Below are 16,778 nucleotides of genomic sequence, written 5' to 3' on the forward strand. Positions count from 1 at the left end.
TTCCGCCCTCGAGCTCTGGGAAATATTTTTGTTGCACGTCAAGGACTAAACAATGTTCATCCCAACAGAGTTACCTGAATTGTGTTCTGCCTTATTTTGTCCTGAGTTCTGTACGCGTAGCTCCAATGCTATACACCGCCAGTTAAAAAAATAAAAATGAAAATAATAAAGAATAAAATAAAAAAATTATGAGATATAAAGTCATAATAATTAGATAAAAAGTAAAAATTATGAGATATAAAGTCATAATAATTAGATAAAAAGTAAAAATTATGAGATAAAAAGTTGAAATTATGAGACTTTATTATTTTCATTTTTATTTTTTTTACTGGCGGAAATGGGCTTCCATACACCTATGAATGTTCATACAGAGCAAAAATATTAACTGAATAGGCTACATAATCCACTGAACGTAGCCTATGTTAATATATAACTCATATTTCCTTTAAAAAAATTAAAAGTTATTGTCTGAACTTAAGTCAAGAAAGTCAGAAAATCTGAATCTATATTCAACATTTTTATTCTGTCTTCTCAGTTGAAGACAACTTTTAAACTCTTGATCCATAGGCTACTATTAAGGCTACATTTTTCTGTTGGCGGGGCTGATGTGAATTAGGCTAAGTTAATAAGCACAAATGTAAAACCCATGAGTGTTGAACACATTAAAATACAAAAAAGCACAGCTTAGATTAGTAAAAACAATATTGGCTGAATGGTCATTCCAAACCTGACGCATTTATGCATGTATAACAATTAATTCAACAGTTTACGGAAATGAAAGAAAATAGCTCAATACATTTTTAAGGATTTTTGATTTTCGGCACATGTTCTGACTCTCATCTGAAACACTGACATGAGCCAGAGTCTACTCTCTACTAAAGGTGCATTGTGTGGCTGTTACATTCTCTCTGTTGGTACTTCTTTTCTACACAGCTACTTGAGCTACTACCTATCTGTCCTTGTAAAATGCCTAAATGCAAACAGTTACTGTAAAAACTTGTGTGAGGACAAACTTTAATTCTCAAGTCAAGGATTTTGGTTTGGTAAGATTCCAGAGACATCATAAACAACATTTTTGACTGTGCTGATCAGCTCATGTGAAGCTCCAGTGGGCTTTTCAAAGAGGGGATTGTTGGGCTCATTTTGTGCCTCGTGGTTTGCCAGACAGAGCTGCCCCAGTGCAAGAGTTCACAGGACAGAACAGACCGGCAGACACTGATAATTGAGAGGCACAAAGAGACAATTGTCCACGTTCTCATGTATTACATTCTGATAATGAACAGGAGCTTGTTGCATCTAGTGGAAGAACACTATTTATCTACTACAATTTCAAAGTATCCATATAAGGACAAAAACTAAATGCATTAACTGTCCATCATTTTGGGAAAGGAAGATCAGTCCTGTGTTAACAATGAGCGAGGCATTCCAAATAACCTCTTTATTTAGCTCGGAATTCTGCTCCACCTTTTTTCTGTTGGAATCAATCATCAGCTAAACAGTATGCTGAAATATATACATAGGGTTGATGCCTTTAGCTGCTGCAACATGCCTATCATGTATAGATGAAGTGACGTCTTAACATCAACTTTGCAAAGTAAAAAATGTAAAGCGGGGTGAGGCAAGAACACACCTCCAACTATAAATTGCAAGTCTTTACCCGACAAGGGCAACACCCAAAACAAATCAAAGCACACTTTAGATGCCACAGCCCTATAGAACACCAGTAGTGGTTTAATGCTCAAAACGTAAAGTCTTGATTAAACTTTTTCTTATCAAGGTTTAGTCTTTGTTAGCAGAATTCCAGCCAGAGATTTGTTTGACAAAGACATGCAGCTGAATGAAAGTCAAGGACAAACACGGTGTTGTACTAGTCAGACCGGTGTTGCAGTGGGTGTGGACTGAGGGTTCATAAGAGCCTGCTCGGCTGGCTTTGAGTGTGTCGGCTCATTGGAGGACACAGATTGGATTTTTCCCTTCAATGGACTAAGAGACGAGTTAAAAGTTCTTGAAAGATCAAATTGTAAAGCCAACACAGACACTGGAGGACCCTATCTCTGTAAATAGTGATTTATTTTGACTGGAATCACAATGGAGCACAATGGAACAGCTGGATTCCATGGTGAGTTGGTGTTTTCTTAACTAACAGATTTTTTTCCCAACTTACTTTTCTTCATTTGTCGGAGTTTTTTTTATTTTTTTAAACGTTTGTATTATCTGAATTTCACCTCAAACAAAATCAAATAAAAAACGAATTCATCTGACAAGATGTACCCAACAACATGCATGTCATGGTTGGAGTTGACACAAAACAGGCGGCTCTCTTGTTTACCTTGAAAGCAAATTTGCGGCCCGAGGTGGGGGCAGTGGTTTTGTTTGTTTTTGGAATAAGATCAAGTCTATGAAAGTAAAGTGATGTATGCAGGTGTCAATTCTAACCACAGTCAGAATACTTGTCTGGTTAGGTTGTAATGGAAAACTTTCAGCTATGACTCACACATATTTAAGGAAAATGACTAAAGTTAATAAAAACTTTTATCAACAAAAAATAGAATAGAATAGAATGCCTTTATACATTATACAATTGTACAACGAAATGATTAAAGCTTCACCTTAGACTGTACAGACACCTCTTAACTGTAAAAATTGCACATGTAAGAAAAATATATACACTACGGTAGGAAAAAAATATACTATTGTATGATAATAAATATATATATTGCACGAAAACAATCAAAACAGGGAAATATTTTAATTCACCTGATTGTGAGATCTCAAAATACACATTTTCAAACAGGACAGTCAAATCACTTTTATACAAATCCCCCATGAGGTGGCGCAATTTCACAGCGCAACAGCATGGCAAGTTAAATATAATTTCAATCCACATATTACATTGTATCTCACACAGCAGCCATTTATGCATCTTAAAGACCAGACTAAAGAGAAAAATACTTTTTCAACATACATTTAAAGTTACAACGTTGCCTACCATGTTCTTTTGGGTTTTTAATGTAAGGAAAAATCATATTCAGAGTGACACTTCTCATTGCTGAAATGAGTTTTCACTGACATCTTTTTTAAGTTCATGTATGTATTTTTGGAGCCAATCCCATGGTGACAATCTTTTAACCTCAATTAACCATTAACATTTAAGACTGAATGTGAATGTAGTCATAACAGAGCAATAGATGAGTTTAGACCCGCCCCATGAGGGGGAACCAGCCTACGTGGTGACTGTGTCTCTGCCACACCGAGGACAGATTCAACTTCTACTGGATATTTTGCAAGTTGTTCCAAAATGTCTTGTTTACATAAACGTCCAAAAAGGACGAAATCCGAGGAACAGGCTTTCCAGGAGCAGATGAAAAAAGTTGCGTTGGAGAACGGAAAACGCCTAGGTAAGTGTCCCCCCCCCCTCCCCCCCAAAAAAGGTGCAAATGTGCCTGAGCAGAATGACGCGCGCGCTCAGTATTCAGCCACAACATGCAGGCGCGCGCACATAATGTTTTGATAACTCTGATTTTGTAAGATCTTAATCTCTTCAGTATAAATCAGATACACCTTAAAGGATACGTCGTGTGTTTGTGTTGCTGTGATACTAAATATGCGCGGTGTTGTTTGGGTAGGTATGAAGGTGTCCTCATCGCTGGAGGCGGTGAATTCTTTCGTTTAGCTATGATGACAACTCAGAGAGCATGTCCTGTGCTGTTTTTTTTTTTTTTTTTTAAAGCAAGGGACAAACACAGAAACGCAATGAAAACTTGAAAAAAAAACGTTCTGGTTTGAGTGGCACTTCCCTGTGCAGAGAGTGGTAGCAGTAAAGTTTCATAACTTATTAGTCATTTTCATAAGGGAGGCTAGCAGTGCAACAACTGTTCCACAGCTCTCACTTCAGTCTTTTATTTATAAACTATTTCATGAAGAAACAAAGTATTTTGCCATTACTTTGTTTGGTTCCACTATTTTTTATTAGGATCATATTAAGGGGGACTTCAGTGCAATTTTGAAAAGTTAAACAAAACAAAAACGGAGTTACTTTGTGCCCTCATACAGGACACTGACTCCTTTTTAGGTTTTGTGTGAGCCTTGATCACCACCCACTCACCTTAGGGCTTCCCTCCTTGTTATTTAACCTACATTTTGCCATTTTCTTGCCCTAGCGTGTCTCATCTAGCAGGGTGTAGCAGATAAACTAAAGGTTCAAGATCATTTCTTATGCTGCCTTGCATCTGAAACTGATTACTCTGAAAAACAAGGAAAAGGAAAACATGTGTGCAGTATGAGTCATGTTTAAGGCTTGAGAAGTGCTATGAGGGTGACACATATGTAGGCCTAGGGCTCTTCTCTTAACATAAAGCTGGCAAGCGTACCACCTTTAAACGGTGAAAAAAGCATTGAAAAGTAAATGGCAAAGCTGGTGTTTAAAGCCGTGGAAAGAAAGCCGGACCGAGCAGAGGTGGTGTTCAAACTCTGGAGTCCCCCTCCCCGCCTGCAGAGAAGCTCATAGACGGCCTCTGTGAGTCTGTGGTGTGAGACGAGGGAAAAAATGCCTGTTATGTTGTGGTCCTGCCCACAACATGTCCCTGCTGAGTTGTTGTAAATGTTGTATCCTCAAATGCCCTCAGATGACATCAGTTATTCTCTCTTTGTTAGTACAGGGTAATAACCAATTTTACACAGTTATTACATTTAACTTCCATTTTAAGCTTGTGTAACAGAAAACAATGTACAAAGTCCAACCCACAGCCACTGACACACTAGCATTACTTCACATCTGCACAAATGTAAAACAAATCAACCAAACACCGTCCTGTGAGCCTATTGTGGACTCCTGCAGCGTTGTCCATGAATTATGAATCTCGTCACACACCCTTCCCATGAAATCCATGAACAGTAGATTACATCGCCTGAATGATAAGATGCTGGCACAGCTCATCTGTTGCGAAACATTTTATTGCACGCCGATGAACCCTCATACCTTTATCTGCTGACCATGCAAACGCAATCAAACATGTTTGATATGATCACAGTGGTGTCTAGGCAATATGAAGCAAGGAATGAAAATTTGTATCCCTATAATTTTTACTTCTGCTAAACTAAGGTTATAACAGGACTTAAAGTGTGTTTTTTAAAGGGCCCTGCCGCTAACTTTACACAGAAATGTCTGAGTCAGTAGTTAAGGAGAATGGGTTAAGAGATTGGTGAAATCCAAGCTAGGTCTAATTACATGCAGAGGAGCTAAAATGAATAATTAATTCATCAACAGAAACTAATACTGTTGTGATAAACATCTTATCATTCTTCCCATTCAGTGTTTCCCCTAGGTTTACAACGCTGGGGGGGTGGGGACAAGCCGACACGCCGACACAAACGCTTGAAGGAATCTTGGAGTTCATGCGTTACTTTTAATGACAGCTGTCCTTTTCTATCGGAAAGGTATCCTTAAATGACTTCTTCCCCTGATTTCCGACTCTATCCACTATCCTATCCCAACAATAAAGGCACAGAAAGCTTAAAAATAAATCTAAAAATAAATCTTAAAAACAAATAAATAATATAATGGTAGGGGAAACACTGCCATTATTGTTATCATAATTAATAATTATCAGTCATCTTTCAAAAAGAACAGTCAAACAGTTGCTGGTTTCAGTGTCTTGAATATCTACTGTTTGTTTTTGCAACATTCTATCGAGTAATCGATTAATAGGAAAAGAATCTGCTGTCTGTTCCTGCTCAAGCTGCACCCCGGACGAGTAGAACGGCTGTGCAAAGAGCACCCATCGATCGTCAAGGAAAATAATCGGATTAATTCCATTGAAAAGAAACTTTTGAAAACGGATGTTACTTGCAGCCCCAAAATGCAGTGGACACTTAGATTATAGCAGACTGAGCAGCCTTTGAATACTGCAAAACAAACATTACATGTTTTTAAAGGGGAAGGAAGGGGGGGGGAACTGGAAAATAGATACCAATGTTGCATTATGGGTGATTTCTGTTTGTTTTTAAATCCCAACATTAAGCAACTGAACACAAGTTGGAGAATCCCTTTAAAAAAAGATGTATTTTGCTTTACACTAAATGTCATAACTTCACCAATGATGTTCAGTATTTATAAGACCTCTCTTTCCTTGCCCAATTCTTGCAGGTTTGGAGGGAGATCCAGATCTACAGTTCCTGCTGGATGGCGGGAAGCTGGTGAAGATCCGCTCCAGCTCCTGGAAGAAGGCACGCTTCTTCAAATTGCTGGAAGACTGCAAAACGTTTTGGCATGAGTCCGGCAAACCGTTCAGGAAAAACCAAACCTGTGAGTATAATCCACAACTTGATTACTTGTGTGTTTGGACATATGTTGTATTTGTGTGTGAGCAAAATGACATTTAAGAAACATGATGCACAAAATGTGTAAGCTATTCTACTTTGACTTGCTGATCCAACTCCCTTTTGCTTTTATTCTGTCAATTTAGGGTTCAGATCTCAATATTATCCTCTTGATATAAGGAACATACACAAACACAACACATAGAAACTACTCATAAAGAAACTGATGCCAAAAACAGAATGGAAAATACTTGAGTACATCCTTACTTTCTTTGTGTTTTTCTGTGTGTATGAGAATATTTCTCACTTGATGTTATTATTTAGTGATTCACTGTAAGGATGTAAATGTATTAATCCATCCTCTGGGCCTCTGGAAGCTCTAACTCCCTTGCATCCTGGCTGCAGCTACCAGGCCTGATAACCTCTGCCCCCCGCCTGAGCTTTGAGCAAACACTGAGCGACAGCAGTATTCTTATAGTCCCCATACAGAGACAGTGGATAGTCACACAAAGTTGATATGGAGCGAAGCGGTCGTGTGAACGCTCATGTGTCAAAGCTGTTTTTTAACAAACCAGCCTAGAGATGGGCCTAGCGTTTGCAGGCGTTCCCTTGTTGAAGGAAATAAGCTGCATACTTTATTGCTTTCCTGTGGGCTTTAGCAATCTGCAATTACCAATCAGCTCTAAAGTACTTTGGCATGAGGTAAGAGAGAGTGAGAGAGCAGCATGTATTGTTTTAACCATGTCTGGTTTGAGTTTTATGTGCTACAATGAGTTAAGCTTGTTATTAGCGAGCAGACCCATAAGATTTAGTCATTCTGTTTCCCAGGATTTTAATACTGTCTCTGCTGTCTTTATTGATAAATGGGATTTATTTTTTCTCTGTCCCTTTGCTTTATTATTTTTTTAAGTTTTTGCGAATCTGAATGGAGGTCCTCTGTTGAAGATGAAGTGTATCTTAATCATATTGAAAACCTTTTGAAAAACTGTTGTGCAATTCTAGCTTTTATAAAAACATTAGTGTTTTTTGGACTGGACTTGTTGTGAAATATATGCAGTGCTGGATATCACTTGATGATTTTCTTTACCAGTTCCCTTTTGATTCTTGGTATCTACTGTATATTTTCTGCTGCGAACACTCTCCCCTTATTGAAAACAATAGAAAAAAGACGCTGGCACTCAGAAAAAAACCGCTAGGTGGACACTGGGCCTTAGGCTTGGTGTTGTCAGTGCCTGTTACTTGTCCACACTCTGTAACTAAGTGAGAGAAAGCCTATACTCTTCTAAATCCCTTCTCATCAGTCCCAAATAGACTGCAAAGCTCTGTTTTATTTGTCTCTTTTCCCACCACTACCCCACTCCCACATATGATGGCTATTCCACTACACAACATCCCCACACACAGATTACAATGAAACTGTCAGGCTCATATGAGATGTATTTCAAAGGATCTGCATTACTCCAGAAAGATCTCATTAGAAACCTTTGTGGTTTTACCATCTGACTAAGTTTTTGTCACTGTGAGAAAGGGTATGGTTACTGCATTGAACAAACTGTAGTAATATTTGCAGACTTATCAGATCAGAATTTGACTAAAGAGTGTCTGTGGGCTTGTATCAAGATTTGTGGGTGTTTTGCATTTAGTAAAATGTTTTTGTTGTTTACAATTGTCAGATCTTGATTAACTCTCCAATAGCAAGTTAAACATTAACTTAAAGGTCAAGTTTTGAACGCTAACATGGCTGACTAGCGCTCCACCTCACAGGGAACACACTTTTTTACTGCTGAATGTCGTATTCCCTTTGAAGAAAGGAGTTTGAGAAGCATCAACTTTGTCAGGGCTCACACAATAATCTCATTGTGTGAAATTTCATTGGTATTCAAGCAATGCCAGCGCGACACGGATGACATGACTTGAACATTGTGGTTTCGGCACTCCAGATGGATTCTCTGAAAATGAGCCAAACTTGCAAACCATAGTTCCTCCACAGTTGCCTATCTAGCTGGGGATAATGTACATCTACAGATTAAACAAACACTCCTCTTCTGTCTGGTGCCTCCTAGGTATTTTGTTCACCCGACCTGTAGTCAGCTGAGTGTAGCCTACTCCACTAAGCCTTGGGTGTGTTTTCAGCTTGCCGCCCACTCAATGTCGTGTTATTCTCTTCGAGCAATCTGACCTTTAGATTCATCCTTCCCTAGATAGTCTCTGATTCTCACATGAACAATGCTCACTCTTTATGCGACGCCCCAACTCTGGGATGTAAAGGGCAGAACACTGAGATTGTAACCCTGCTACAACATACGGCCTCTTAGCTAAGCCTGTGGTCTTTGGGTTTTGTAACAAGGGCAGGCCATTTAGTGTGAATAGATCATGGCTGGCCGTGAACGTTTTCCTGTACATTAAACTGCCCCCCCCCCCCCCCCCCCCTATCAGTGTACGTTATCTGTGTCTGGCTCTGTGTTGCAGCATTTTTAGTGAAAGCGTTGTCAGTCTTAGTAGTTAATAAGTACATGTGTGCACGAGACAAGGAGGTCCAGATTGCCTCAAATTGTTCTTAAGTGTGGTAATCAAATCTTCATGGAATGTGTTTGTGTGGTTCTACAGACAACAACAAAAATGTCTGAGAGACCATCTTGAAGTCTCAGGACTCTGACGCCAAAACTGCTCGTTGAGGCCTCATTGTTTTATCAGTAGCCCTAATCTCAATGAAAAATATTTTCAATTAATGTGTATACAGTGTTAATCCTATTAAAGACACACTTAATTAATACATCAACAATGAGCCGGCAACATGTGATGTGAAAGGCGTCTCTAGCGAGTTGTGACATTACACTCTGCTGTTAACCTAGCTTTAAGAAGTGTTTTAGCTTCTTTAAGTTCTTTGTTTTTGGTTTCACAGCCCTCAATATTACTGTTTGGTTTTATCGTCACTGCATGGCATGAACCCTATTTCTTTCTACAGTCAGCTGTTTCCGTTTAAAAGCTCTAATTTACCCACAGCATGCTGCCTATCACCAACGCGCAGAGACACTAAGTTAGCAGCTAGCTAACCAAGTTGGAGTAGTGGTGCATTAGGCAGCTAATGACCAAGATATATTCCTGAGGAAGCTGTACTGGCTGATTATTTATATTTATTTTATCTATTGTGTTGTGCCTGCCAAGTGAAGGCCACAAAACTGAACTGCCAAACAGAAACAAAGGCCTTCCTGTAGATAAGAAGATACACATTTATTTGGTACTCTGAGTTGTGGAAATGATGTTGACTAAAGGTCTGCTGACTCACAAAAGGACTGCACCAAGGAAGAATGATCAAGCTTTCGGTCAGGGGGCTAAAAAAGACTACCAGATACTTTCTGGTTGTGCCAAAACATCCACCAAAAATCTATCATTTGAAAAAATATTGGGAGCCTGGATTTAAAAAAAAAAAAAAAGAAGATATTTTAATGTTTAATGTACACAAATAATTGAGCTGATTAAATTAAGAATTACAGGTAAACAATGAAGCTCACAGTATTTTCTGGATAATGTGGACTATCCCTAATATTAATATTGTTGTGTAAAAATGTTTAAACATACACATCATTAAATTTATAATGATAGATGATTTAGTTGATATTATATTTTTGTTTGTAATTCGAGTTTATGAACTCATAATTAATGACCTGAAGGGGATGCTGCATGATAAAGTCCACATTTTAAAGGGTTTCAAAGCGTGTCTTTGGGTGCTGCATCAGTTTTGGTCAAAGTTGTCTAGGCTTCTTTCTAAGTGCATTCTTGTTTGCATCTGCAGACTCCAGTTATTACCAAACATGTCCTTGAGTCCTTTCCTTACCAACTTCCTCTCTCCCAACAGTCTCCATTGATGACATTGATTCAGTGCGCATGGGCCGCCAGTCTGAGGGTCTCAATAAACACACAGACCCCAGCATAGATGAGCAATGCTTTGCCATCATCTTCAAGGGTCGCAAGAAAAATCTGGACCTGATGGCAGCCAGCGGGCAGGAGGCGAAACAGTGGGTCAACGGCCTTGAGAAGATCATGACCACCATGAAGAACCTCAGCCGCCAGCAGAACAGTGAGCAGTATCCTTGATAAAGTCCAAGTCAATTGGTAAATGCGATTGCGTACTTGTTTCACAAAACGTTTTTGCGCACTCCTGAAATGAGACATTCCTAGGTGAGCTTGTAATTCTAGATTGATTGCTTGGTTCTTTGGTGGTTGACATGTAATGCAAAATGTGGAAAAGTGCTGGAACTTAGTTGGATATTTGGCTGTAATAAATTCAAATCAAATCCTTACATCTAAATGTTAGCTGGATCATAAACTGCATGCGGAAAGCAGACAAGAATGACGACAACCAGATGAGCCTGAAGGAGCTGAAGCACTTCCTGCGACAGGTCAATGTTGAAGTGGATGACTCATATGCAGAGGAACTATTCAAGGTCATTCATTCTATCATAGACATATACATTATAAGTTCTATATATCTTTCATTAAATGTGTACTTGGTCAAACTTGTGTATTTTTAGTTGATTAATTGTCTTAAACTGTCTCATGTTGGATAGAAATGTGACACGTCCAATTCAGGATCCCTGGAAGGCTCTGAAATCAAACACTTCTATGACCTGCTGACGCATCGGGAGGAGATCGATGTGGTTTATGGAAATTCTGCCGAAACAGAGGGTCAGATGAGTGCAAGAGACCTGCTGAACTTCCTGTTGAATGAGCAGAGGGAGAAGGCGTCCATGGAGGACGCCCTCAAGTTGATTGAAAAGTACGAGGTGGATGAAACAGGTGGGATGAACTTCATAACTGAATCTTGTATATTCTGGGGTTTTATCATTGCTTTGACTTTTCTCTGTGCTCATTGAGTCTTGTCTGACTTTTGTCATCCAGCGAAGCAGAAGAATCGCATGACCAAAGATGGCTTCCTGATGTACCTGCACCACGAGGATGGCTCCATCCTCAACCCAGCCCACAAAGACGTGTATCAGGACATGACCCAGCCCCTCAACCATTACTACATGTCCTCCTCTCACAACACATACCTGATGGAAGACCAACTCAAAGGACCCAGCAGCACAGAGGCCTACATAAAGTAATTACATAATGTAGAATTATGTGAACAGGAGCTAGAGGCTTTAAAAAAAGAATCAGCTGGCACACTGTTGTAAAACAAAACAGTGCTGTTATGGGCCCCCCCCCCCCCCCCCCCCCCCCACTACTCCCCCTCACAGACAATGTGCATCTGTTGACAGGTAGAGGTGCAGTGTTGTTAGAAGCAAAAGACTCATGTAGACTGACAAGCTGCAGTAATCTTACTGGTTTTGTGCATTTATGCCATTTATGACTCCAGTAGCACCTACAGCGCGTTTTAGAAACAACTTTTGGCATAAGATTGATTTATTGATTTATATATTTTTATGCAAGCCTGAGACATAACTTGGGTTAGTTGACTTTCTGCTCCTGGTAAAGCAGCTTAACAACGGTGACACTGATAACAATGAAGCCTAATGTTACATCACAATCAGTTATGAAGGGATATGCAATGAACAAAATTTAAAACTTCGAGAACCTTTTTGCACATTCCCAATTTCCTTTCCATCATAGCATGCTACATAAAAGCATTAATGATTGTATCGCTCTTTTTAAATCATTGGTGCATGACTATAATATTTTAAAATGAAGAACAATTTCAATCTCAACTCGACAATGTGTTTGTTTTTAGCAGCAATTAAAGCTTATTTTTCTCACTCAATCACTTTATCACACTGATTTTAAGGCGGGTAACTACATCATTTAGTTACAATATCTATAATATTACAAAGAAGTCCATTCTCAAGTTCTAATATTTATTCTTGGATTGTCGTTTTTTTTCTTTGGATTTGTCAACCTTTATGATGCAGGATATTTGTTGCTTTCTCAAGGCTGAAAGTTCTTGGTTGAAAAGTTTACAGAATGGGCAGGATTGATCCTGGTGGTGTGCATGTTTCATGAATGTTTCTTTCCTTTCAGAGCGCTGATGAAGAGCTGTCGTTGTGTGGAGCTGGACTGTTGGGATGGAGCTAACGGGGAGCCTGTTATTTACCACGGCTACACTCTCACATCCAAAGTGCTCTTTAGAGACGTCATCAGAGCCATCAAAGAGTATGCCTTCAAAGTATGTCAAATAGTGTGTTACTGTTTATGATTGCACTTTCCAATTAATACAACTGTGGAGAGGCTGAGCTTCACCTTTACTAAATGGTTGTTTCCTTTGTTTTTCAGACATCAGAATACCCAGTGGTCCTGTCCCTGGAGAACCACTGCACTGTGGAACAACAGAAGCTCATGGCCCATTACTTGATCTCCATCCTGGGTGATGCTTTGGTCACAAGGCCTCTGGGGAACACAATGTCCAAGAACTTCCCCTCACCTGAGGTTTGTGGCCCTTAAATTCAGCTCACTAATTCATATTATTTCACTTTTATAGTACTTAAAGACAAGCTGTAAATGCCTAACACATCTGCCTGATTTATTGTGACTATAACTAGAATATACTCATTAAAGGTACTGAGCAACAAATGGACCATTATCGCGTTATCAGCATCAATCTCAAGACCATGCGTTCATACCATTGGATTTAATGCTCTTAGATTCTGCATTGAATTAGCAATTCAAATTGCAGTGAGGAATTAAAGCCCAGTTGTTTTTTAAGAAATAAACTGGTACAAGATGATGAGAGACATTGTTGGCCACTTGAATATTGATTGTTTGTGCACAGTTGTAGATTCTGCTAGCCCTCTTTCAGCGTCAAAACTACTCACTACTCAAACTACTAGAGGGGGAGTGACCAATTAACTCGTCCTTTTTTCATTAAAGAACAAGAATAAGCCTTCCTGCATTTAGTAAAAAAATAAAACACGTCAGAAATAGTTTGTATCCAGGGTTTATAAATTGGATTACAACACAATGCAAATTATTATGTTTGTGTGCAGGAGCTGAAGGGCAAGATCCTCATCAAGGGGAAGCGATTGAACAAAGTGAATGCTTCCTTGAACAACAACAGCACCATAGATGAAGATACTGTGTCTGAGGAGGATGAGGCTGCAGATTGTAAGGACAATGGACAAAAATCCAAACCAAAGGTGAGTCAAGTGTGTCAAATTTAAACATGATTTATAATCTCTGAATGAGCTAACAAAACAGTATCCTGTCTCTTTTCAGAAATCCAAAATCAAACTGGCCAAGGCACTCTCAGACATCGTCATCTACTGCAAGAGTGTTCATTTTAATGGCTTTGAACACGCTAAGGAGAACCAGGAGTTCTATGAGATGTCTTCCTTTAAGGAAACCAAAGCTTTCAACCTGGCAGAGACTTCAGGTAGACACATCATCTACAGCTTAGCCTCAAATTTAGCTATGTTAGTTGTGTTTTTGTGAGTTTGTGAAAAGCATGTTGAGGTGGGTTAAAGGATTGTATTTTAAATGTGTTCTCATAGCTACTGCCTACATCCATCACAACATGGACAAACTCAGCAGAATCTACCCAGCTGGCTCCAGAACGGATTCCTCAAACTACAACCCAGTGCCCATGTGGAATGTTGGCTGCCAGATAGGTACACTCCAATATCATCTGCATATCTAGAAATCCTGCTATTAGTGAATGTAGTAACATTGTTAAAATCAAAGTGTCTTCATTTAATGTTATCTTTGAACTGGTTTAGTGGCATTGAACTTCCAGACTCCCTCAAAGGAGATGCACATAAACCAGGGTCGCTTTCTGCCAAATGGGGTTTGTGGATACATCCTGAAACCTGAATTTCAGAGAAGTCTGTCCTCTCAGTTTGATCCCAACACGCTTACCAATGGGCCATGGTTACAGAGGAAGAACTTTTATGTCATGGTAAGATTTTTTTCTCAGGTTAGATATTGAAGAAATTTGAGTTAAAGTTGCCTGGGAATGCTGTTAAAGGAATCATTACACACTAGCTGTGTCCCAATTCAGGGGCTGCATCCTTCGGAGGGTGCATTTGACAACTGTGTCACAAATAGCTAGGAATGTATTTCCCTTTCTTTGCTTCCTTTTGTTGAAACATTTCTATGAAGTTTGGTGCATTGCTACCACCTATTCCTTTAAAACGTGTTTAAAGTAACCCCCTGTGCTTGAGCTAACCCAAACAAAGAAAGGACCCACAAACACATTTTCCATAGTGCTACGATTGGTCAGATCTCCGCAGCTGTCACTTTGGTCAAAAAACTCCAGTATCTGAATTTTGAATTTGAGTTTGAACACCTTTATTATACAGAGGACTTTTTCATGTTGTTTACGTAATTATGCCCCCTGCTTGTTAAAGGTGATCTCAGCTCAACAGTTACCAAAGCTCAACAAGGACAAACAAAAGTCCATTGTGGACCCTCTGGTTAGAGTGGAGATCTTCGGTGTCCCAGCTGACAACGCCAGCAAGGAGACACACTATATTGAAAACAATGGTGACTATAACACATTTAAACATACACAGAAATTGGACACTAAGTGATTAACTTCTAATGTAGGTTTTCAGTTTTTCTCAGTGCAAATGACACAAGCTCTAACATGTAAAAAATTGCACCAACTGAACATTAATCCATCCCTGCAGGGTTCAACCCCATGTGGAATGAGAAATTCCATTTTGACATCCATGTTCCGGAGCTAGCCATGGTGCGATTTGTGGTTGAAGACTATGACTCAACATCCCAGAATGATCTCATCGGGCATTACTGTCTGCCACTAACCAGTGTACAGAATGGTAGGAAAGTCCTGCAAAGTGGAGCACACAACTCAAAAAACAATTCTTTAGATCCAGATGTTACAAGTATTGCTGTTCAAGAGAGTTATAACTAGATTTAAGGATAGAAGATTTATGTGGTCAGACACACCTCAGATTTGTTGTTTCTCAAGAGTTTTCTTTCTGTCTTTATGTTAATCATACAACTAAACTGAGTATGTTCCCAAGTATAAGTGTTTTTTTTCTTCTAATTTCTTTCCAAAGTAAAAACTCACCTCCTCTTTTTTCCAGGATATCGACACATCCCGCTTCTGACCAAGAGAGGAGACATCATCAGCTCAGCCGGACTATTTGTGCATCTCATGCTCATTGATGCTCAGTAGGCATCAGTTTGGAAAAAACCCTGAGAAGTATTCTTTGGAGACCCCAGGAGGAATGGAATTTCTCCAGTTTTAAAACTAAATAAAAGAACTGATCAATGTTTTTAAGGAAAAAAACTGTCATCAGCCAAACTCAAGTGGTTGACTCTCTGTTGTCTGTTTAACACAGTCTTTGTATAATTTTAGATTTTTGTGAAAAAAATTTTTTTTTGGAAAGGTCCTGAAGGTTTACAAAGCAAGATGGAAAAATGTGAGTGATAGAGCAGTGAATGAGCAGTTTAGCGCATTAAGAGTCATTAAACTGTACTTTATTAATTATTAAACGGAACAATCAAATGCAGTAAGATATAATTTCCAGTTCACTTATTGACTGTTAATCTTAATAATATTTTTATGTTTTACTATTCCCCTTTAATTTATGTTTTGCTCAAACTCATAGAAAGCACAAAAAAAGTCAATCTGTGTTAATGTACTATATTTTGTTTGACTAATCAGATAATATAATGCGGTATAATCAGACCGCAAATGTTTTGCCAGAGAGTCACACGTATGTCTGTGTGCATGTGTTCAGGTTTCCTTCGTGCAATGTTTTTTTTTTTCATATTTTTAACCAGACTAAATATGCTTTACAACGTTTGTCTATAAATATCTGCAAATCTTTTTCAACACATTTGATCAAGTATGTTGTGTCAGACTTGAATTTAATTTTTTTTGTCATCTAATGTACTACAGCAGTTTTCCATAACAAATCTGTATCTTTCAGTTTGTCACTTTAGCAGACATTTGCACTAGCTCTTGAATAAAACCATCATTGTCTTGTTTAACGTTTTTTGTATTTATTCATAATATCCGTGATTCAGCGATGCACATGACAATAATGTGCTCAATGTGACAATATTGATTAGCATAAAGATAAGATACATAAATATACTGCAAATTATAGTATTTATAATGTTATTCATTTACTTTTAATATTAATTAATCACAAACATGAGAATGAGCTAATCTAGATAACATTTTTACTTGCTTAATCACTTTAACTTGGTTGATTTATGAACAAATTGGTGAATGGTATAAGAAAAAGAATATTCTGATTAAATTATTCAGATAAATGCTGTTTCAGTTTTGTTTTTTTAAAGAATTTCTGTGTCAGGTTGGAGAAAGGCAAAGGCGTAGGTATACGTATGAACTGACACAGAAGGAAAAAAACACTGACACTAAATAGACACTGGGATAATCAGACACAGGTGACACTATGACACAGGTCAAGACAATAAGGGCAATCCAAATGGAGGGAAACCAGACAAAGGGAGCAAGTAACACAGGACAA

General features: G+C 38.6%; 1 protein-coding gene across 2 annotated transcripts; it reads left to right on the forward strand.

Moving 5' to 3' along the window:
• The first annotated feature begins 1,941 nt into the window (after positions 1 to 1,941).
• Positions 1,942 to 16,272, forward strand: plcd1a (phospholipase C, delta 1a). 2 transcript variants are annotated; one of them, XM_065948951.1, is made up of 15 exons: positions 1,942 to 2,119; positions 6,146 to 6,304; positions 10,175 to 10,403; positions 10,634 to 10,763; positions 10,887 to 11,115; positions 11,218 to 11,419; positions 12,337 to 12,481; positions 12,589 to 12,741; positions 13,299 to 13,448; positions 13,528 to 13,684; positions 13,803 to 13,919; positions 14,028 to 14,206; positions 14,658 to 14,793; positions 14,940 to 15,089; positions 15,360 to 16,272. In XM_065948951.1, exons 1-15 carry the CDS (start codon positions 2,089 to 2,091, stop codon positions 15,449 to 15,451), a joined length of 2,259 nt encoding a protein of 752 aa, XP_065805023.1. In that variant the 5' UTR covers positions 1,942 to 2,088; the 3' UTR covers positions 15,452 to 16,272. The 2 variants fall into 2 exon arrangements, with proteins under 2 accessions (XP_065805023.1, XP_020501286.2); XM_020645630.3 differs by lacking the exon at positions 1,942 to 2,119 and adding an exon at positions 3,212 to 3,398.
• Positions 16,273 to 16,778: the final 506 nt, after the last annotated feature.

Source organism: Labrus bergylta, chromosome 20 (genome assembly GCF_963930695.1).
Source record: "Labrus bergylta chromosome 20, fLabBer1.1, whole genome shotgun sequence".
NCBI classification, from domain to species: Eukaryota; Metazoa; Chordata; class Actinopteri; order Labriformes; family Labridae; genus Labrus; species Labrus bergylta.

Bases quoted from the DNA above. Each gene is read 5' to 3' on its own strand.
- plcd1a (XM_020645630.3), top strand. From the start codon at position 3,299: ATGTCTTGTTTACATAAACGTCCAAAAAGGACGAAATCCGAGGAACAG. The intron at 14,794-14,939 runs GTGACTATAACA...CCATCCCTGCAG, and splicing joins ACACTATATTGAAAACAATG to GGTTCAACCCCATGTGGAAT. The intron at 15,090-15,359 runs GTAGGAAAGTCC...TCTTTTTTCCAG, and splicing joins ACTAACCAGTGTACAGAATG to GATATCGACACATCCCGCTT.